Below are 24356 nucleotides of genomic sequence, written 5' to 3'. Positions count from 1 at the left end.
ATGAACAGCGTAAAGTTTTTGTACATCAAGGAACTGAACCTATCACTGCTAATACTATGATCCCCTTGTAGAAATTTAATAGTGAATAGATTACCATAAAATACCGCCCTATTTAACAATCTTACTATCCCATGTCTAATCCTTGCGAAAATAGCAATATCTCCCAATTTAGAATGCCTTCATAACAGTATCCTTCCAACATTGCCTAAAATAGTGCCTGCCAAGATACTTTCTTTTCCAGTAAGCAACGTTCAATGTTTGAAGGAAATTTCATGAGAAATAACTGCTAGTAATATCTCCCAAGCAGCTCTTAGAATACTTAAGTCAGCAATATTAATAACACTACTGCTAATCAAGCTAACACAATGATGGGAGGCGAGGAAGAAGATAATAATTTCGATATCAGCACCAAAGCTATTCCACGTGAAAAGCGTGTCAAGGAAAGAAAGATTGGATATGTTTACGATCGCGTTATGGAATGGAGAAAATATTACGAAACAGGATTTTAAAACGAACAAGGTCGTCTCATAAAAGTTAATCTTGATGTAGCTGCTTCCATGGTTGGTCTCTCTCGTAAAACTTTGGATGACTACTACAAGTATATCCGCAAAGCAGAGACTTATAACTTTGACTTTAAAGGACGCTCTGAAGAAAAGATAGGAGTCCTGAGAAATTTCGTTCGTGACAGACAAAAACGCTCCAATAAAGCAGATGACGATGATGTCTAAGTAGACGATGATAATAGAGAAACCTAAAGTAGACATGATGAAGCAGGAGAAATCTCTAATACTACTGCTACAACCACTACCGCTAAGGCTGTTGTCAACTAAATTGAATTAGAAATAGAAGACACACGCAATACCCATAATAAAAACTCATCATAAACCCCTTTAACTACTTCAAATCAAGTAAATAACTTACCTCCTCCTCCCCCATATTCACAAGAAGAAGAAATTATTTACAATAAATACAAAAATTAAAATATGTACTAAAACTGTTAAGAACAAGAAATCAGAATGAGAAACACTGTCGCTAATTAAGTAAACAACAATAGTAATAATTACAACCATAGCTAAAATGAATAAGAGAGAAGAGAAGTACCACAAGGGTATGAGGATGATTAATACAGAAACACCAATGCTTATTACAATGAAGAAGAATACAACCATTACAACGGAGGAGCTGACGCTTCCGCCCAAAATGCTATGGATATTGAAAAATGCCCCCAATAATAAAATAACTATATGAACTATATGCATTAATATGAATACTATGAAAATCAGTTAAATAATAGCTTTGATATGAACGGGGCTGAATTGAATTTAAATAAAAATCCTAGTATTAACTTTGGAAGCTTCAATAACGAATTTTACTAGCATAGCAATGTGAAATAGGAATATATAAACAAATCTTTCGAACATTTAAACAATATAAATGGAGCTTCTCCACATGATGAAGAATATTGCGATTTCCTTAACGACGAAAATGAAATGGGATAGAAATTGCAAGAGGATTGATTAATTGATTGAGTAGCAAAAAAATATTTTTATTTCAATTATAATTATATTAACAACAAATTATAAAGAAATTAACTCCCTATTTAACCATCTATCTAACCATCTAACTAACTAAATAACTAACTATTTATCTATCAATAGGCCTCTCCCATTCTTCCTTCAAAAAAAGACCTCTATTTAATTATATATAAACACTTCCTCTAAATTTACTTAACTCTTTTAACTTAACACATTTATCTCATTTGAAGATAGATCAAAATCACTTACAAACAGAAACTGCTTCTGCTTGTTAACCTAAAATAGAAGATTTATCATTCATATAATTAGATCAATTTCGTTCATTCATTCATTCGTACAGGCAGGCATACTAACTAATTAATTTATTTATTTTCATGGCTCTATTGTGAAATAGAAAAATTGAGAATAATCTTTTCAAAAAAATCAAAATTAAAATTGATTTTGCTCCAAGTTAGTTTTTGTGTATTAATCAAAGAAGAAGATGGAAGATGGATAAAGTAATAGAACTGACTATTAAAAGATATAAAAAATATATAAACAATTAACATAATTTAATATCATAATAAATTTCTACTTAAAACACTTAATACTATTTTATATATATAAACAAATGCATATATAAATTATTCTTCTCAGCATCTATAATTTAAAAACTTAGATTCAAGCAAAGAAATTATCTTATATTATATAATTTGATTTAACAAGACGACCAAGCTGATTATGATTATATAAACAACTATATATAAATATATTTTTTATTATATATTATACATAAAATACAATTAAATTAACTTATCTCTATCAACCTTCTCATCTTCTTTTCACTTTTTACTATATTCATTAAAATGCTTTTCATTTTCCTTTAAATAATATAAATTTAACTTACATAATAAAACAGCAAGCGTTTAACTGCTGCTACTCTATTTCATGAAATATTACATACTTTAAATTGCCTATAGCATAAAAGCTATTTGTGCTTTAATTTTAAAAAATAAGCCCATATAGTTGTAAGATTATTTCATTATACAAAGAGTTAATATTCTAGAAGAAAGAATTCTTCTATTAAAAAGTACCAAGTCTTTATAAATAGTTTCTATTACTTATTAAATTATTTGGTTAGCTTCAAATTTAATTTTTTCTTTTTCACTTTCTATGTCATTTTTAGTAGACGCTATACAAAATCACAAAATGATACCTTAGATTAAGCTCAATGAGTTCGAAAATTTTGTACTGATATAAATTTAGTAAAAACATTTTTGTGTTTTTTATGATTTTATAGCAAAAAGAGAATTATAAATTTATTAAAGTTGATATTTGTTCCACAAAAATATTGAATTGTTCTAAATCTAGATGATTCCAAAATAATTTTGTTATAATTTTTTAAAAATATGAAAAAATTTAATAACTCCTTTAAAAAATAATTCTTACGTACTTTATAGATACAAATTACTTCAAACTATATAAATTGTGATTTTATAATAGTTTAATGACACTAATTTATTTTTCATATATTTATGGAAAATTTTATTTTTTAATAACCTAATATGTACATTTATCTAATATGAATTTAACAAATAAATTAGTTATTTAAAATTGATTGTAATTAGAATTTATTATTGTTAATATATTTATAAAAGTAATGAAAACTAATCAATAATCATAGAAATTAATTATTAATTAAAAAAATTTTGTTGATTTATTCTATTTTATATTGAAAACATGAAATCAGTTTTCATATAATTTATAAATTTCTTCCCCATCTTTGAGTTCATCAAAAATACATTCAAATTTATCTGTTTCGTTTTGGTAATACTTACTAAAATGCTCAATTTTATCTAAGTTCCAGTTATCTATGCTTAGCCCTTAACTTAAAGGGTCAACTGCTATCCTAAATAAAAAAATTTTAATAAATTATTAATCAAACTTTAAAAATGTTTTTTATGAATTTTTTATAAAATTAACTTTGATTTTAAGCAAAATTAAAAGAGTTAAATTATAAGAAATTAAAAGGGAATTTACTTTAAAGTATTGTGAATCAGAGGAGGAATTATCTTTGTGAGTAGTGGACATGATTATTCCAAACAAGGATTAGCATTCACTTCAATTAACCAAACTTTCAAATCATCATCTATCATAAAATCCAATCCAAACAACTATGTATAAATATATGAATAAGAAATTTTAACATCTAAAAAAAAATTAAAAATTACTTCAAAGCTAAATTGTCTCCTATTTGGGTCAATTTTAGTAAAAATGCTTCTGACACAGTCTAATGCATATGACTTTAATTTAAAAATATTGTAAATTAGATTTTGACAGTAAGGTAATATAGAAAAGTGCTATTTAATTTTATTTCAGAAATTAGAATATTTAATTTCAAAGAAAAAAAGTAAAATTTTGCAAATTTATTTGAGCTATTCAATTAAATTTTGCAAATTGATTTGAACTATTGAATTAAATTTTACCTTCATTTGGGGGATTATCATCTACATAAAATTAATTTTATATTCAGTTTAAGAGTCTAAATATCTTTGAAATTCTTTGTATGATATTTTATTCCCTAATTCATACCTACCATAATCTTCTTATTGCTTTTAAATTGCATCATTTGTTAAGTGTATAAAATTATTTTTAAGGTTTTTTGTTGTGAACTCCTTTGAAGATGTTCTTATGTAGCCTTCTTTATACCAATATGCTTTGATTATTCCATTGTAATTAGTTAGAAGAATATAACATCTTATATCTATCTTTCTTTTCTAATAAAGTAGAGGATTTTCGATATATTTTTATATTATATATGTATGCTTAACTTATTTATTTTTTAATTTTGGGCTTCCCTTCCTTTCATTAGCAGAACCATGATGTGCTGATTAAGTTCTAGTGTTTTAGCTAATAAATTGCTTAATTTCAGCTATTTCTCTGCTTACAAATATCCCTGTACCTCTATTTGTGTTTTCAGCAGGCTTTACTATCCAAATATTCTTGCAGCATTTTTCTGAATTTTTCTTCTATTATAGCTATATTCCATTTTAAATTTTGTTATAATATTTAGAGAACTAAGCAAAGGCTGAGTCTTTCATTGAGGCTTTTTTAACATGAAATGTGTATGGGATTCTTTCAAATAATAAATTTTCTCCCCTCTTTTCATACAGCTCTTTTAGGTTGTAATACATATTTTTTTTATTACAGATCTGATAGTTACATTCAAAGTGATTATAAATCCTTATTGAAGGTGTATTTAACATTTTGAATATTTATCTATCCTTCTAATCATTTTAACCTTTCAATTATATTGATTCAATATCTTTTGCTTCACTTGAAAGGTTTTCATATGTTTTAGTTACTGATTTATTTTCTTTTGAATCTTTCATTTCTATTTAAGAAAGTGATTTTTAATCAACTGTTTAACATGATGTTGACTAAGTTGAATCAAGTGTTTGTTACTTTTTACATTAAATTTATTCATTTTTCAATTATTTTAACTCTGATAATGTAGGCATGTCATTTATGATATCATTCTATTTAATTTGTGTCCATATGAGCTCACCTAAATATCTTGAAAATGAATGACTCCTGCTGTCCTTCTTAACCTAATCTGAATAGACAGAAGAATCTGCACTAAATATAGAGGGATTTATTTTATCATTCATATCATATATTTCAAACCACCATCTCTACCCTGAAATATATTTAATTAGAGAACTGTTATTCCCTGCTCCAATAAAAACTTTTAGGTAGGTCTCTTCAAATATACTTGTTGAATATATTCTCTAAATAAGATTTTAAGAGTTATAATTTTCCACTGTCTGCTAAAACGATTTTTTCTTTTTCTAAAATTATTAATTAGATGAAATTTCTCCATTAAAATTGTTTTAATTTTTTATTTTTGCCTTCACAGTACTATGAAAATTTTGTATCTAATCTTCAATGAATAGTTTATTCATGCTATTTTAATTTACTTAAAGTTATGTTTGGTTCATGGAAGCTGATTACTTTTTAAGTATTTCTTCTTATAAATTTTCAGAATATTCATCGTTTTTTGGAGTTCGAAAGTGACTTTGAAATTTTTAGTTTTTATTATTTTAAAATTTAGTGCTATAAACTGGAAGCTATTAAGTGATTTTAACTCCTTGTATGCCATTTTCTGAATAATTTAAAGTTCCTCTTTTAGGTGAGTAAGATTACTTGCCTTCATAAAATGTTTTTATCTTTTAAAAAGTCTTTATTTGATTTTATTAAGAGTTTCTAGTTAGCTATTAAAGTGATACTTATCCATTATTTTGCATAAAAAAAATTTTAGAAGATTAAGAGTTGGATGGATTCATAGTTAATTATAATCTGATCAAGTCAGAGGGAAATTCTTGGTTTTATTGTTATGTACAAGCTGATTTTTTATTTTCTTAATTTTTTGAGCCACTCCTTTGATCTTACTGCTATACTAAGCTCTACCTTTCTAAAGATTTTATTTTCTCAAAGTTCTACTTCCCTAAAGCTACCTTAAAAATTAATTAATTGCTATTTATTATTTGAGTTAGAGGTTCTGCCATTTATTAAACATCTTGATTACTTTATCTCCTATCAGTTAAAGTTTATAATTATATATCCTTATTCTTCTTATGAAATTTTGGAGATATTTTTGAATAACTAAAAGGCCTATTATTATTGCACTTATCCATTAATGGTAATTTAAAAATTCCTAAAATATAAAAAAACGATCAAATATAAATGAATTTTGAAGCAAAAAAATTCAAATTATTAGCAAAATTAATAAATAAACTAGTTTAAAAATTACTATTGGTTTGTTAAAAGTATTTATTTTCTTCTTCTTATTCACTATTTTATTACTCCTGTTAAAAAAAAAATTAGATTTTATTTATTACCATCAATTAAATTGATACATTCAGCTTCATAATCATATTTTTTTTAAGCGAATTTTGATCATCTCTTTCTTTTTGGAAAGGAGGGGATTCTGTTTATGTTTATAGTAGAATATTAGTATTTATTTGTATATTTTAACATTTACAATATTGAATAATTAAATTTTTTCAAAGTTGAAACATGTGATTAACTTATATTTTAAGATAAACATACTTACTGGATATTCTATTTTTTATAGAATAATTATGAAGATTCCTCCTCTCTGCTTATCTATAATTCTCTATTTCGTTAACATTAGCAGAGTATCTCAGAACAGGATTAGTATTTTAATATATTGCATTTTTGTTGGTTTCTTAAGCCTATTAACAAACTTGCATATAATTCATTTTGATTACAACTTAATTTTAATTAAATAAAAAAATATTTGAATAAAAATCAGTTGATTCTCGAAAGTAAATATGAATCATAATATGCAAAAATAGATACAATTTTAAATTAGTAGAAATTAATTTAAATTATTATGTATCGATGTGATTAATAATAAAAGCTTAATCTACTAAACTAATTATAGGATATAAAAGTAAAAAATTGCATTCTTCTAAAATTTTACAATCAATTTCAAATTAGATCTTGAATAAAATAAGTATTTTAAATGAAAAAATTTAAACCAAACTGTTTCAGTTTTATTAAAGATAATATTTTTATTTTACCTTTTATATTTTGATCTAAAATGTTTTTAATGTAATAACTAATTAATTTAATATTGATTAAAGTCAATTAAATATTTTTTTTTAATTTATTATTTTTATTTATTTGATTTTCTCTGTAATAAAAATTAAAGATAAAATCAAAATATTTATTGAGTTGAAAATATTTTTTATATTTTTATTAATTAATCTATTTACTTACTTACTTGAATATTTTTTATATTTTACTTAAACGAATGTATTAAAATAAGATGTTTATAAAAAGAAAACAGTTTTATCTATTAAAATTAAAAATTTTTTAAATACATTTTTTTTATTCATGATGCAAGAAAAATTAAAGTTTTAAATTTAAAATTATTTTGATAAAAATTGAGTTAAACTGAAAAGGTTATTAAATAATTGTTAAAATATAAAAAAAGAACGTTTAAAGTGAAAGTTTTTCATAGAAATAGAACATCATAAGCATAAATAATTCTGCAATAATTGTATTAAGTTAGTATTTGAATAATCAAACATTCTAATTATTATATTTACTATTTAATTTAATAAGTTAATTGCTCCTAATAGAATTTGGACGGACAGGTAGAAATGTTAAATAGAAATAGAAAGCAAGAAACAGACAAATCATTTTACTCAAAGATTTAAGAGTAGGTAAAGTTCAGAGCATTTGAAGTTGTCTATCAGCTACTTAGATTAGAAGAAAATTCATTTTTTTTTAATGCTGTTCTAACAATTATAGAATTCTTTTAAATAATTTTTTTCTCATTTACTGATATAAATGCCACATATTGGAACTCTAGTAACACTTAGAAAGGAATTGAAACATTTCTTTCATTTTTTATGATATATCCTAATATAGTGAAATATTCTACATCTTCAACATACATAGCTGTTTTTTATATGTGCGTGATTATCATTGTAGTTATTTTGCTCTTTTTGCTTTACGTGAGTATGTACTCTTAGTATAAGTTACCATTTAATTGGCCAATTACCATCTCAAAGTATCTAGTAGTCTTCACTATGCATATCTTTTATTTGGCCTTCATAGATTTATTTAGTAATATTTTTGGATGTACCAGTATCACTGTAAACGGTGTTTCAAAAACTGTACTTTCTGATTTTAATGATGTATAATGCTGGACAGGTATTCATATTCTTCACTGTTTTGTAGCATTCATCTTCATTGGCGCTCTCACCTTCTTAGTTCTATTCTTAGTAAGTTTTTAAATATTTATTAAAATGATTAAAGCTATGTCGCTCTATATTATTAAATTGAGAATACTTTTGATTTATTTTATTATAATAAAATTAATTTCCATAAAAAAAATAATTTTTCTTGAAAATTTATTTATTATTTATTTACTACTTAGAATAATTTGTTTTACAAAGATAATTTAATTGAAGATTTTGTAATAAATTACAAGAAAAGTATAAAATATATTTATTAACCTCTCTCATGTTGATATGTGAAAGATTGAGATAAATATACAATTGTTCATTATTAAATACATTAGAGACATAAAATATTTTAAAACTACTTTGCAAAATAATTGTAAAGAAATAAATTGAAATATAGATAGAAAAATAATAAAATCTGTTTTCACTAAGTTAGTTCAATTTTATTAAGTATTAAATTTATATTTAATATAAAAAGTCCTAGACCTTTTTTGATAGTAAAATGAGCTCTTAAGATACAGCAGCTCGAGCTAATGGGCATATTACTTATACATTCAACATTTATAAATTAGTACTTGTCGTCATGTTTGTTTTCATGAGTACCAGTTAGTTTATTTATCTCATTTTAGGTATGATTCTTGGTGGTTCAATAATTATTTTCTAAAGAACTCACTTTAACTCACCCTTTTACAACAGATCTTTCTTTTTATTGCATGATGTTTTGGCAACATGGTAACTTTGGACTTCGGCATGTTTGGCTTCAGCTATTTTACTAGAAAACAATTTTTATACTGGTACCATAGTTATATGGATAATTGGATCGCCACTTCTAGTATTATTTGTTTTGCTTTCCAGAGATGAAAAAGTTGATGGACTATTCTAAAATGTGAATAAATTTGCTAACGGAGAAGAAATTATTCAATAGGTAAAATAAATTAATAATAAAAATAAAATCTTTCTGATTATTATGAATTAATAAAATATGCAATTATGCCACAAACCTTTTTAAATTATCTAAATTAATAGTTTTTATTATAAATAGAGTAGAGTCTTAATAAATTTATTATAAATGTATAAATAAGATTAGTAGATTCACATCACATTGGATGGGTAATTTTAATTATTTATTTTTTAATAAAAATAGATAGATAAATAATTATTAATTCAAAATGCTTTATTTAAATTTAGTTATATAGAAATCCACAAATAGCTTTGTAATAAGCAAGATTGCTCACTTGTTGCAAAGAATAATTAGAAGATTAACAGAATATTAAAGTAGATAAAAGCAAATAACCCTGAAATAGATAACGAAAAACATTCTAAGATTATTCAGGTTGTGTACTAAATGTTTTATGAAGGCACTAAAAGATTCCCAAATCACACTAACTTGAGAATAAATTATGCATCGTTCTTAATTGAAAAGATGAAGTTTAAATAAACAGCTTTATAAGAATTAACTATTGCTGAAGAGAATTTCCCACCTTTTGATATATAATTTACCATATTTAGACTTAAAAAAATTATAGAAGAGGAAATATAGAACGAAAATAAGTAAAATAAAATGAAAATAGGTGGAAATATAGATGAAGAGTTAGGTGTACTTGATATAATTAGTGAGATTAGATATTAAGAGATATTTAAATAATTAAGGGCTGATATTGAATTGAGCAGCGAAGCTCATATGGATTTTTGGTAGCAGTTATCAGAAGAGACACCAGATATGAAAAAAATTCATTAGTTTGGTCGTCATATTTACAGAACTAAAGCTAAAGTTGAGAATGACTGGTAACGTCTGACTAGAATTTGTGATAAAAGACCAAAAGCTTACAGATTTTATGCTAGTTACATCATAGAAATTATTTAAGACCAAAAGACGGGACAATAGCTTCACACTTAGGCCAATTTTTTGTAAAATAATGGCAAAAAGTACTAAAATAGGACAAAAGGAGACTCAGATATGGAGTAAGACACTGATTCTTAACCTTGTATTATTATTTCTGCTGAGTCTGATAAATTAGGCTAGATATAACACTTAAATCTAGCAGCAACTATTTTAATTGGTAGCAGTAAAACTGAATTAATAAATAACAATATAAATAAGCTTATGCCTAATCTTTATGGATAAAATCATGATCAATTTTTAGAAAACTACTTAAATAGAAATGAATTCAATTATTTTAAAGAAGAAAGGCATTTATTTATAACACGTAAAAATTTTTATCTCTTTGTTTTTCAAATTTTAAATTAATATTAAAATATATAGATAAAAGCTCCTATATTATTCCAATTTATCTCAGAGTAAAATCATTCGATACTCTAATGCATGGCTTATAGCTAATTGGCAATATTAGGTATGATAAATAATTCAGGAATCAAGCTTACATTTTAATTAATGTAGAGGGATAAATTAATTCCATATCTTCAACATGTATTTCAATGCTAAAAATAGACTACAAATTGGTAAGTTCAAAGGAAAAGAAAATAGACCAATTTTTCCCTTAACTTATGGAAGAAAGAGACAATTACATGAACAAGCAAGGTTAAATCTATTAGTACTAATTTCCTTCAAGTGCTGGTGGATCTATTAGAGATATTGATTCTCTTAAAACAAAACCAAAAATGAAAAGCATAAGCCTTAAAATATAAATAAGTGAGATTTGTTTCTCAAACGATGAATTTGTAGGTTACATAATCAAAATAGATAAAGTCTCAGATATTGCATAAAATTCAAGGCTTAGACCTAACCCTAGTTTATCCACATTTTAATTTACTTATGAAAAAGTAAACTTTTTTTTTTTGTTGTTTTGATTTATTTAATTTTAGAAATAACTAGAATTTGATAACAAAATTTAAAAATTTAATAGCAAACAAAAGGTTTTCTTGGAGAATATGGATTTATCCCAGGAAGTGAAGCAGACAGTCAATCTCATGAGCAAAACTTAAATAATTCAATTTCTTCTTTAAATGATAATCAATCTTACAATCAGAATTAGTCTAAGCTTCAAAAATAAAAAAATAAATCCAATTAATAGAGTCTCACTAACATTCCAAAAAAATCTAATTTAAGCAGTGATCAAATTTTAAAATAACCAAATAACTTCTAAAGTCCTTCAAGGCAAGCTCCTGCATCTAACTTAACTTAACCTACTTTGAACTCTGCAGAATAAAAAAAATTTAATAATTCACCAGATAATCATATTAATGAAATAAAAGAAAATGAAAGAGAACATGATGATAACGAAGAAATAGAAGATAATGAGTAGCAAAAGCATACTCTCCAAACAGAAGGAAACAAAGATTGGAACCAAAATCGTTATATAAAAAACACTTTGTACTAAGATAATAGTAAGTTTAATTAGTTTTTTTGACTTTTTTTATAAATTAAACTATAATAAAGTGCTCAAAAATGAAGTACAGATGACAACTAATTACGAGTAAGGAATCAAAACAGTAAGACTTTTCAAAAGCAAAATCCATGAGATGCACGATTTCAAAGAAGAAGATTCTTAAGATTCAGAAAAAGAAGAAGAAGATTTGGAAGACAGTATCTTTAGATAAAATTTAGATGATGGAGGCGAGGAAAGTACTAAGTTAAATCACAATTTTAATGATACGTTCACTAGCAGAAAAGCTCTAAATTCAGTCATTAATGCTAAAATTGTGCCATAAGAAATTAGAGTGTTAAACGCATTTGTAAAAATATTCCTTTTACTACTTACAGTTATATCTTTTGTTGAATACTTTGTTGGTGTTTCAGTCTTTGGAAATATCAAATCTGATATTTAACTTATAACATATTCCTGCTAAAGAATTGCTAATTTCTAATATATTCTTGCAAATATTCGCGATTTATAGTTGAATAACGATAAATTATACACCTTTAGCTCATCAGACATAAATAACCTTATAACAGATACGAAAGTAAATCTTAAAAATTTGAATTTATTCTAATAACTTAGCTACTATTTTCATTTATTTATACAAATTTTAACTAAAAATAAATTATCAACAAATATATCTAATAAAAAATTATTCATTAATTTGTAATTTAAGAATAATTATTAATTAATAATATCTTTATTAATTTATTAAATAGGCTGTCATAAGTGATACTGATATAATCTCTAACTATCTGCTTTTGAATACTAATAGACCATCTTCAACATTGAGTAACATGCTTACCAACAGCTAAGTGAAAGTTATTTTAGATGGAGGCTCATCTTAATACTACTCATTTAATTAAGTTACTTCTTAGATGATATCAAAAGCTTTATCAATTATTAATTCAGGAGTCAGTAGTATTAATAGAAATAATAATGATGTATAAAACTTTTATTTGAATATAATGAATGACTATTAATCTTACCTCAGAACTACTAACACACTCTATTTACAGGATTTAAAATCTGAAACTAATAACCAATCTACACTTTTCTTTGTTCTTCTGCTGATATCACCAATTATAATTTGCCTTTTCATGAGTTTATTATATCCAGTTTTAAACTTTGTAAATAAATCAAGTGGCAAGGTTATAAATTTGTTTTTACACGTGCCAAACAAATACGTATAAGTAAAAATGTTTTCTTTATAAATTTATTTTTCTACAATTTTCCAATATTATGATAGCAATTGCACACTTAATGCCAAAATTTTGTCTCACAGCTTAGAGCAGATGAAGATGATACATAATCTGTAAATGATTTGGACAGAGATGACGATAACTAAGGGTTTGGAGGATAAAATGGAGAATAAGGAGAAGAAGAAATAATGAAGAGAAAGAAAAAGAAATACGTGAATTAAGTAATTTGTTTAATTTATCATTAAAATCAAATAGTAATTGCCTAAAAAACAACTAAATGGCAAACAAATTATTTATCAATAATAAAGAAATATGTTTAAATTTTTAAAATAAATAAATTAAACTGCATGATAATTTAAAATATACAAAAAATATCTGATTATAATTATTTAATCAATAATTTATTTATAGTTAATTTACATATTTATGATTAAATTAGATTGATAACAACATAGTGACCATTATTTCCAAAATGCTTTTTGGTGTTTTGGTTTTAGAGGCCTACTTTATTGCATCATATTTTTTAGGGAATAATCTTTTGAATAATATAGAAACTTTGCTTCCAGAGTTTAATTATACTGCTTATTCTGAGTCGCTTTATATTTTTTCTGATAATGCTTAAAGAAATTATTTCATCAATCCTACCTATAAGATTTTTAATGTATCTAATTTATTGTTTTTAACTATCAATATATTTTATTTTTTATATTAGTAAGATTAAAAAGTGGTTTGCCTTAGTGATATTAATGACATGTTTGAGCTTGACTCTAATATCTTATATGAGCATTCTTAAAATATATAAATTGTTTCTAATTCATATAAAAACGATTTCATTCAAATCATAACATAGGATCCTTGCTAAATTTTTTTAAATAATAAAATAGTTTCTACAATAGATTAATGTAATTAATTTGCTAATGGTGCAGTATAATCAGGGATGACTGCTGCATTTACTAGATATTTTGAAAACATAAGGTAACTCTTAACATATTAGTAATAAATATTAGAAGGTGTCTTTACATGGGATAATGTTCAACCAGGTAATAATTCTATAAATAAATTGCCAATTAATTAATTGTTCAATTTTTTTTTAAATTGAAAAGTCTTTTTTTGCAAATAAAATTAACTTTTATGTAATTTTATAATTTGAGTGATATGTTTTATAAAAATTTAAATTTAAAAGGTTTTACTGAAGTTAATCTTGGATTAAATAATTAAACATTGAACTCTATTATTAATTTACTTCGTCTTCCTGTTGCTTAGGAGATTAGAGATATGCAAAGAAATTACATCAAATTCTCTGTTAGATATTTAGTTTCGTCTTTTTAAAGTTCTATTTAAAATAATTTGGAATAAATACAAACTATTAAATTTATACTTTTCTTAATATTTATTGCCATGATTTTCTTGATGTATCTTGTTTTTTGGTGGCCCATAGCTGATAGTTTAACTGAAGATATATGGAGGACACAGTCTCTACTCACTGCAGTTCCTGTGCATGTACTTAAATTAGTTAGGCCTATGTAAGTATACATTAAGTTTATGTATGATGAACAGCAGAGAGAACTTACAAAGAAAAAATAAAAAGCTGATGATATTAAAAACAAAGATTCTGCTAAATCAAAATTAATAATTTGATTTGATATTTTAAGTTCAATATATAAATTTATATAGTCCATACTCATTTAAATATATCTGTTATTGTTAAAATTTACTAATTTTAATTTTTTTATTCAAAATTGAGAAAAATTAAATAAAATATGCATCACTGAAAAAAGATTAATTTACTCTTTAGTCCCTTAGGAAAATTTATCAAATTTTTGGATGAATATTATCTAAGAATTGTAAGATAAACAGAACAGATTATTGAAATACAAAACAAAAAATTAATTGGGTTGTATAAATATTTTGGTATGATTATAGTGCAATCATATAAAACAATCTCACAGAAAAAAAAAAAAATAAAAGTTGAAAAGTAAAGCAAATAAAATTTAAAAGCAATATTTAAATAATTAACTTTATGAGAATAAATAAATTTATTTATTTGGATTTTGAATTTATTTTTATTTATAGAGTTAAGTTTAAAATTAGATTCTTCTTATATTCTATTTAAAATGAAAATTCTGTTATTTGTTTATTCCTAGCCATAAATTAAAATCTAAAATGAATTGAGGAGATGATTGATCTATCTGAAGTCTTTAATTTATAGCCAAAAAATAATTAAAATTTAATTATTAAGCCTTTATAAGATATTTACGAATTAGATAATTTTTTTTTTCATTTAGATAAAAAATAACAAAATTATTAATGATGATGTAGATTTTAAGTATTTTTAATTATTATTTGACTAGTAAGTTCTATTTATTGTACTTTAGGGATAATTATAATAAATAATTAAATCCAGCTTTGAAATTTGATCAATAATTAATTGTTTGTTCCTTTACAATTAATTAATAAATAAATTATATACATTCAATTGATCCAAAACCAATATATATAGTGTTACTTATTTCTTTTTGAGAAATTAGAAAGATAAATTAGCCAATTAAATTAAACGTTGAAATCATTAGTAATCCTAGTTTATTCAAACCAAGATTAAGGGTCATTTTATATGAAAAATACGATAGCTGATGGCTATTATTTAAACTAAAATCAGCTCAATTACTGCGAATTAGATTTGATATAAGAAGCTGATCCCAATGATGAAAAGACAATAAAAAATTCAGAAAAATTAGGATATAACTCATAGGTTTCAGATATATTCCTATCTAAATTGAGTAGATCAGGAGAAAAGGAAGGTGAGGATCTTGCTTCAAGCAAAAGAATATATCCTATTCTATAAGCTTATAAACAAGAGAGCATGCTCAAGCAAGTTGATAGTGTTATAGAAATCAATACCGAATAAAAAGATTAGTAGATTACTGATGAATTATAAAACAATACAAAATATTTGTTTAGTAACTAAAATAGTAAAAGTATCGATCAATAAGAGCTAAATATTATATCAAGTGACTAAAATATCTCTGAGCAATTGAATGAAACTAATTAGTAAAACGAAAAATAAGCGGTTGATAATTAAAAATTTTCAAATTCTGAATTATAAGGTAATGTTCATCATTGTGAAGAAGATATTTTAAATCAAGATCAATTGTCTGAAAAATTATCTTCATTGTCTTAAAATACTTGCTAGTATATTTACGAAGATGAAAATTCTAGTGATAGTTTAATAGATGAAAAAGTTATAGAATTTAGAAAAACACAGGCTAATGAAGAAGATTATGAGGAAGATTGTGAAAATTAATCTAAAAGGATTTCTTCAGGCACGGTTTTTATTAAAGGAAAGTCGAAAGAGCTTTAAAGCGCAACAATTAGAAAGGTTGAAGAAGAAGATATTGAAGATGAAGAAGATGAAGAAAGCGAAGGTGGCAAAAAGTATTATAAAAAAAACAATAACTACTTTAGAATGAGTCCTGAAATAATATAAATACCAGCAAATTCTTTTGCTAAAAAATATGGATAACTTGATTGCTAAAGTGATCAGATAGAAAATACAAAGGAATCTAGGATAGATTCAGATTCATAAGTTCTCACTCCTTAACTTAATCCATAATGCTAAGAAGAGTCTAAGGTATTAGAGGTTGTTAGCTTATAGGATCATTAACAAGGAGATATGGGAATATGTAACATAGAAAGATAGTTTAGTTTCAAAAGCTCTTCTTAAAATGGTACTGTATAAAATTATGAAAATATATCAAAAGAAAAGGAAGGTTAACAAAACACTGATGATTATACCTAAATCAATTAAAAATAATCTATTGATGATAGTGAAAAGGAAAATCTAAAATTCATAATAAGAAAGCTTAATTCTAAAGGAGATATCAATTAAAAAATGGATTTGATGAGTGAGGGGAGTATGAGCTTATATGAACAAATAAATGATAGAAAACCTCAAGCTTATAAAGTAGGAAGCATGCATTTGTTTTCATCATCTTAAGGAGGTGTTAGTGCATACAATGATGATTTAAATGGAAATTCTGACAGATCAACTCTAAAAAGAAATACTGAAAATGTTGGAAATGATTTTTTATAGTTAAATAAGTAAAATTAAGAGAGAGTAAGAAGTGAAGAAAAAGCAAATTCTCCCTTTGCTAGCAATGAAAAGAACAATTCATCTCTTATTGCTTCTGGATTTCCTTTTGGAAAATCTGGTAGAGGTATATTTCATTCGTATAGAAATCCTTTGGATATTACAGAAAGAGAGTAGTAAATACTCAAATCAAAAAAGAAGCAGTAAAAAAATAATATTTTCAATATTCAGAATAATAAGATATTATCTTCAGAGCTTAGCTAACACTCTATTGAATAAGGCAATAAATTAAATTAGTGCTTTTCTATACATTCAGTTGGGGATGAAATACCTAACACAATCAGCGACACCATCAATAACGATTTGAGCAGTAGCTCTTAAATAAAAAAGTCAACTCAAAATTAGAATTAAATTAATAATCCTGTTTCTTTTAAAAAAAGAATTTTAACAAATCAATAGCACTAATCTCATCATTCACCATAACCTTCTTCTGGTTCATCAGCATTTAATAAGGAATAGATTAATACTAAAAGAGATACAATTGTGAACTACTACAAAAGTGATTAAGTGATTTAGAATAGTGATTAATTTATTGAAAACAGCATACAAAACGAAAGCAATAGATTCATCATAAGACAGGGTTCAAATTAATCAATAAAATCCATTAGGAAGACTAGTATTAACCATACAACTGGAGTAAATAGTGCTAAGAAAAATACTGAGGAAAATAACTCCAACATATCATAAAATAATAATGCAAATCTAAAGTAATTTTAAAGTGTGAATCATGAAAATTGTATTAGTGGTAGATCTCCTATAAATTTTTCTGAAAGCCCTTCTATAAGGTCACGCATGTGTTAAACTTAGCATATCTAAGAAAATATTAAGAAAATATAAGGCGTTAAGGGAAACATCTTCTAAAGTAGCATTCAAAGCCAATAAAATTATTTATGTTCAGAATAAAACACTTAACATATTTAAAATAAAAGTGATATTTAAAGTGTTCAAAACTCTACACAAATCACTACAAACGTAAATACAATAAATAATAGTCATATATGTAACAACAGCTATAACAATGGATTTAACACTTACACTAATCCAAGCCCAATTTTAAACCCTATTCTTCATACTTACTAAAACAATAGCTCTGCTTAATCTAATTAAATTTAAAGCTCCTAAAATACTGTTTTATCTAGTTACAATAAATAGCAACACTAGCCTAACACAAAATAATTATAAATTAATAGTAACTCTATTAAACTGAAACAGCAGCAATTTACAAATATTCATAACCAATAAACTAACAGAAGCGTTTAGGCTGCACAGTAATAAGTCAAAGTTTCTAGCCTTAATTCTTCACTTATCAGGAAAGTAAATAACAAAAGAAGAATTGCGTCTCCAAACAGTAATATTTTCTCAAAACAAAATGTCAATTTTACAGTTAGCCACAATAGTTCATAGCAAAATCCACATACAAATTATAACTAAATCAACAATAAAGGAAGTAACAATATATCCCCAAATAACTAAAAGTAGTATAATTAATAAAAACTTTAAGGGTACAATTTTACTTCATAGCAAGCTACTTTAACGAATCCTTGTTAAAGACCTTAAAATAAACTTAGTATTGGTAGTAACATATGCACTTCATCAAGTGTTTCGTAGCATACAAGTAGCAACCAAAATAATACCAATAATAACAGTATTTTTCATAACAATTAGAATCTTTAGATTTATAATAACTCCATTATTAATCAACCAAGTATCCTCCTTATGGGTGCATCAAATACATTAACTCCTAGCAATAATTAAAATTGTAACTTTCCCCCATAAAATTTTATAGGAGGAAAGCAAACAAACGAAAATGGTATTATAATTTAAAATCAATAGTCTAGCTAAAATTAATATATTAAAGTGAGTTAAAACTAAACAATTAACCACCCTAGTTAAGTAATTTTTACAGGTTAGCAGCAATCAGTTCTAAATACTAATTAATCGATTTCACCAAAGCTTCATTAAAGATCTAATTCTAGAAGTAAGAGCTAACTTTACACCTAGTAAGTGTAAGAATGCAATAGTATAGAAAATGCGGTTACTATACAACCCTCAACAAATTAAATTAATAACTTCAATTTAATTTAAGCTAATAGTAATGGATAAGACCAGTCTGCTCTTGATATTTATGGTAGTTTCTATTATAAGACACTTAATAAAAGTAGTTTAATCTATTCACCTAAAAGATACTCAATAGATTACCCTAATGCCTAATCTTCGACTTCCTCTTCCTCTAATACAAGGTAAATTGTTAAGGATATTTTAAAAAGATAACTCAATAATAACAACTAAAATAACTCAAAAATAAATGAAAAATTAAAAAAAACAACCTAAATATACCTTGGAAATAATACTACATCTATTTATTAAGCACTGAACAATCAGAATACTGCAAATAATCTCAGCTTTAACTAATAAAAAACTTAAAATTCTTTTAATAATTACAATTAATCAAATATTCAATCCTCTTTTAATAATAATGATTCAGTAATAGGAATAGGTTATACTAATTAAATTAATTGTTATCCATAAACTTATAGCCACATACCAAGTGCTTCATATTAAAATTAGCATTACACAGCGAATGGACTTTCAAACTAAATCACTTCATCGTAATAAGTTGGTAGTGCTGTTCAATATTATCACCAATAAAATAGCTTACTTAATTCTAAAGTAAGTAGAAATATAAATAACGAAGAAACTTAATATACATTAAAAACTCTCCCAAGTGCTATATCTTTAGCTGATTGTAAATAAAGTCAAATTTAAATATAGAATCCTCAATATTTACCTCATTAATCCCATTAGTTCAACCAAGTTAATTTTAATAGCTACTAAAATGCCTGTAACTCAACTAGACCAAGCAGGAAATCTAACTATAAAAAAGCAACAAGCCTAAATTAAAAAAGTAAAGGACCTCATTTTAGCAGAAATTCTAGCTTATTTGAAAATACTAATGGTAGCTAAAATTATATATCTACATTAAATGTGAATAATAATTACACTATTGCTAATAATAACTCATAATAAAACTCATATGTATTAAAAAATAATTTAAATACTTTAAAACTTGACAATAATTCAAAATCCACTCTGAAAAAATATATTCGTGCATCTTCTGAGCTCAGAAAAAGACCTATCAGACAGGTAAATGTGATTAACAAAACCAACAATAGCAACAATAATAGTTATATTGTAAATAATTAATCGAATTAGATTTAAAATGTATGGCTCTCAGTAAACGGAACATCTGCAAGCATTTAGAATTAAAATATTTATTAATAAGATTAGTAAAAAAGTAATATTATTGGATAGCTCAATTAGCTTAATTCTCATAATAGTAGCTAATAGAATCATCTATACTCTAATAGTAGCAGTGATATACTTTAAAATAACCAAAAACAAATATCAAAAAGTATTCAAGAGTCACCATAAAAGAAGAGTGTAATCAAGCTCCTTTACGAAAGGATAAACTCTTAATCTGATGAAATAGCATATGATACATTCCAGCAATAATAATGAATAAAACATTTAAAATGCATATAAAATTTTACTTGTAATTATCAATAATATGTAGCCTGTCCTGTATATAAATCTAATATTTCCATCTTAGTTAAAAAATTTTGAAACTAATTTATTTTAATAAACAGATTTCATTTTTACATTAAAGTATATTTTTAATATATTAATAAATGTAAATTTCAAAATTAATAAAATATATTTTAATCAAACTAAGAAAAATTTCTTTAAAATTTTGTTAGTGAAAAATGTTCATAATTTTATTAGATTAAAATATTAAAGAAAATGTAATCTATTATATATATTTATGAATAATAAATAAATAAATTAATAAAATAAATCAATTTTTAAAATTAATTATTATTTGATTGATTACTTGTTTATTTATATTACTTTTTATTTGATATGAAAACTACTTATTTATGTAATGAATGAAATATTAAATATTTAAAATTTATTTTATTCACTTTCTTTTATTGTAGAATTGTTCTCTTTCTTTGAACCATTCAGGAGCAACAAAGTTTTTGTTAATATAGTTGTAAATAAAATAAGGGATTGAAAGGTAAAGCTCAGTTTAGATTTTGTGATTCCAGTGTCCAGCAGTAACACTTTCATATCCAAGATCTTTGAGGGCCCATCTAGCACAAGAGTTACTAGTGATAGTCATAACATCAGGAGGTCTGTTACCAATCATAGGAGTGCTAACTTCACTAGGATTTAAGCACATAATATCTATTTCAGGGAATTCAGAAACTAATGTGCGAGTAAAGACATTTACATAAGCTTTTGTTGCTCCATAGACATTGAAGTAAATACATGGTAAAACGCCAGCGAAGGAACCAACATTTAAAATTGCTGATTTCTTTTTTTGCTTTGCCAAACGCTCCTTAAATAGAGGAATAAAATGGCGACACAAGAAAGTCATAGGTAAGCAGTTAACTTTAATGTGATCAAGGATAGTTGTATCATCAATTTTATCAAAATGATTGAAATAATCCATACCAACATTATTTATTAAAATTGAGATATCTAAACCCTTAACTTAATCCATAATACTCTTAAAAAATTCAGGATTGTTAGAATTTTTAAAGTCAGCAACTACAATATGAATTTTAGCATCTGATTTAATTGCAAGTAATTCTTCCTTAACAGATTCTAATTTTTCTTTGTTTCTTGCTACAAGGACAACGCCCATATTATTCTTAATCATCTCAATTGCAAATTATTTGCCAATACCTTTTCAAAAAATAAAAGTTATGTTAACTTTGTTGTACAAATGTACTTGAAAAAATATTCCATTTTCAACTGTAACTTTTTAATCTCATTTTAAAAATAGTAAAAGTCCAATCAATAAATAATATTTACCATCGGATGATCCAGTAATAAAAGCATAAGAACCTTCTCCATATCTCTTAGCAAAATTTTTTTGTTTTCTTAAGAAAACTTTGAAGAGAAAGAGAGTCAACTACTTGGATTTATTTAAAACATACAACAAACCAACCAAGTATATAAAGAGCTTTACTTTACTTGTTCCTTCGTTGTTTATAATTTACCTAACAATATCCATATCTAAAAATACAAATAAAGATACACTATTTTTCTTTTAATTAAAATATGTTTTAAAGATATATTTTCGCAGAATTTGTCTTGTTTATAGAAATCAAAAATTAAACAACAAAGAAAGCATAGATATTTGAATACAGCTTATAAATATTAGTTACTTGTTTATTTTCTTAATTACTTAGAAATAGATTAATTTTTTATCTTATTAAAATTAGTAATTTATTTTTTTATTTTAAATATTAGCTCTAATATTTTATCAAATATGGTAAAAAAAAAGTTAACACTTTCAAAAGTAAAAAATTGTTTTGTAAATTAAATCTATATAAATCTTAATTTCGTATAAAAAAGATAGATTTTCATTTTGCTATTAATTATCTAAAATCTAAATTTAATGATGTAACCTAACTCAGAATTAAAATTTGTATACCTTAAATGATTTACACAAACAAGCAGGGAATTTATTAAATTTTTTCTATCAATAAGAAATACTTCTTTCATAAAAAGATTTATATTATTCTTAGCTTATTTAGATCAAATTATTATCAAAAATACAAGAACAAATAATTAACATTTTTTATAAATCAAATAATAAATACATACTAAATTATAATCATAAGAATATATGCTATTTTTATAAGGAGAATATTTAAATAAAATAGAAATGTTAATGCTATTCACTTTTTAATTATTATTTAGCAAATATCTAGAAAATTTCATTTTACTATTAAATCTTTTGTGAAAATACATATTTAATAAATGTTAATTCTAAATAAATACGAATTAATTTGTGTTTTCTCAATTTATTCATTTATGGATTACTATTTTTTAATAATTATAATCTTAAATTGCTTTACTTTTAATTAGGCAATCTTATTAAAAACATAAAGGAAAGAAATTTTATTTTTGAACAAAAAGTAGAGAAGAAATTAGTAAATTTTTGATAATAAACTATGTCAGTCCACTCAATATTTTGCTAAAATAGAATTTGTTACAAAATTAATGAAAATTTATAAAACTATCACATGCAAAACACAAGAGTTCATTTAATTTTAATAAACTTTTTTATGTTACTTATATATATATAGTCTGATTTATTATTTGTTATGCATTCAATCTTAATGATGATGGTAAATTTTACAGAACTTTTTTGTTAAGTAAAATGTACATAATATGTTTGGTATTTATATTTAAATATAATCATTCTGATTCAGGAAGAACAGGAACTCTCAATAATAAGAAAGCAGTAAGAGTCATTAGTACAGCTCCAATAATTAAGACAACGGCAGAAGGATTAGGTTCCATTTGTCAACAATTATTTACTTATTAACTTATTTATTTTGTTATGTTTTTAGATTCCAATATTTTATTTAAATAATTATTTGATTAACTGAGTGAATTTTTTATGGTTATAAAGCTCTTAATCTCTTTAAAAACAAATTCAATATTGTTAAGTGTTTAGATATATCACTTAACTTTTTTTAGGGTTACTAACTCACCAACTCATAATAAATAGTATTAGTATAATCAAAATTTTTAAATATTTTAACTGGTATTCTATAATAATTTTTATTTTATAAACATAATATGTTATAAATAATAATATATTTTATTATCTTATTTGTTCTTCTGCCTTTTCGTTTAAAAAAATTAGGTTATTAATTCACTAGAGAATCACTATTTCTTTTATTTTATTAAAAGTAATGTTTTCTCAGGATTTGATAAAATATAAGATAGAAAAATTAATTCGTCTAAAAAAGACTTTTCAAGCATAATTTAATAGAGTTAAATTTAGAATTTATTTCAATTTTTTATATTTTTGAAAGTAAAAGATTTTTCATTTTTAAAATAATTACTCACTTCATAATGCAGAAATTTATTTTCATTTTGATCATAAAAAAAATATTCATTTTTAACTAAAAAATTTAGCTTGATAGATTTACTTACTGTTTAATTTAATCTTTTAATGAAAATACCCTTTAAAAAACTTGTAACCTTTCAGAGTTTGTCAAGAACATAATTATTTTTAAATACATACACTTGCTAATAGGATATTAAAATATTAATAATGATAAATAAAAACATATGTAAACTTTAAAGTTGATATTTTTTATTTTCTAAGTCTAAATATATATTTTTCCCATTTTAAGATAAAGATTTAAAATTTTATAATTAACTCTTTCTTCAAATATTTTTAGACTAAATCGATGTATTTTATTTCTTAAATTAATTAATGTAATTTAAAAATTTATTTATAC

The 24356-nt window shown here is 24.1% G+C and overlaps 7 protein-coding genes across 7 annotated transcripts; 2 read left to right on the top strand and 5 right to left on the bottom strand. All coding sequences in view use genetic code 6, as the record gives it.

Annotated features, from left to right (window-relative positions):
• Positions 1-251: 251 nt before the first annotated feature.
• Positions 252-866, bottom strand: TTHERM_000418168 (transmembrane protein, putative; the record flags this gene model as incomplete). Its single annotated transcript, XM_012795405.1, has 1 exon — positions 252-866. The coding sequence occupies one exon, from the start codon at positions 864-866 to the stop codon at positions 252-254; it is 615 nt and encodes a 204-aa protein (XP_012650859.1).
• A 1138-nt stretch (positions 867-2004) lies between these two features.
• Positions 2005-2557, bottom strand: TTHERM_000418167 (transmembrane protein, putative; the record flags this gene model as incomplete). Its single annotated transcript, XM_012795404.1, has 2 exons — positions 2005-2366; positions 2422-2557. 2 exons carry the CDS (start codon positions 2555-2557, stop codon positions 2005-2007), a joined length of 498 nt encoding a protein of 165 aa, XP_012650858.1.
• A 703-nt stretch (positions 2558-3260) lies between these two features.
• Positions 3261-6799, bottom strand: TTHERM_00418200 (tubulin-tyrosine ligase family protein; the record flags this gene model as incomplete). The annotated part of the gene is made up of 7 exons (XM_001007281.2): positions 3261-3423; positions 3555-3688; positions 3746-3817; positions 4001-6231; positions 6328-6382; positions 6434-6504; positions 6631-6799. 7 exons carry the CDS (start codon positions 6797-6799, stop codon positions 3261-3263), a joined length of 2895 nt encoding a protein of 964 aa, XP_001007281.2.
• A 1001-nt stretch (positions 6800-7800) lies between these two features.
• TTHERM_000418199 (hypothetical protein) lies at positions 7801-8115 on the bottom strand (the record flags this gene model as incomplete). Its single annotated transcript, XM_012795403.1, has 1 exon — positions 7801-8115. One exon carries the CDS (start codon positions 8113-8115, stop codon positions 7801-7803), a length of 315 nt encoding a protein of 104 aa, XP_012650857.1.
• Positions 8116-8798: 683 nt separating this feature from the next.
• Positions 8799-14513, top strand: TTHERM_00418210 (PAS domain S-box protein, putative; the record flags this gene model as incomplete). The annotated part of the gene is made up of 11 exons (XM_001007282.2): positions 8799-9221; positions 9379-9406; positions 9493-10503; positions 10560-11077; positions 11161-11641; positions 11694-12217; positions 12393-12866; positions 12923-13096; positions 13315-13536; positions 13588-13915; positions 14059-14513. 11 exons carry the CDS (start codon positions 8799-8801, stop codon positions 14511-14513), a joined length of 4638 nt encoding a protein of 1545 aa, XP_001007282.2.
• A 973-nt stretch (positions 14514-15486) lies between these two features.
• On the top strand, positions 15487-20541 carry TTHERM_00418220 (hypothetical protein; the record flags this gene model as incomplete). Its single annotated transcript, XM_001007283.1, has 1 exon — positions 15487-20541. One exon carries the CDS (start codon positions 15487-15489, stop codon positions 20539-20541), a length of 5055 nt encoding a protein of 1684 aa, XP_001007283.1.
• Positions 20542-21001: 460 nt separating this feature from the next.
• TTHERM_00418230 (oxidoreductase, short chain dehydrogenase/reductase family protein) lies at positions 21002-22105 on the bottom strand (the record flags this gene model as incomplete). The annotated part of the gene is made up of 2 exons (XM_001007284.3): positions 21002-21774; positions 21904-22105. The coding sequence occupies 2 exons, from the start codon at positions 22103-22105 to the stop codon at positions 21002-21004; spliced, it is 975 nt and encodes a 324-aa protein (XP_001007284.1).
• Between the last annotated feature and the right edge of the window lie 2251 nt (positions 22106-24356).

This window comes from Tetrahymena thermophila (assembly GCF_000189635.1).
Source record: "Tetrahymena thermophila SB210 genomic scaffold scf_8254814, whole genome shotgun sequence".
Lineage (NCBI taxonomy): Eukaryota > Ciliophora > Oligohymenophorea > Hymenostomatida > Tetrahymenidae > Tetrahymena > Tetrahymena thermophila.
The sequence above is the reverse complement of the archived record's forward strand: the minus strand, read 5'-3'. Positions and strand labels throughout refer to the sequence as shown.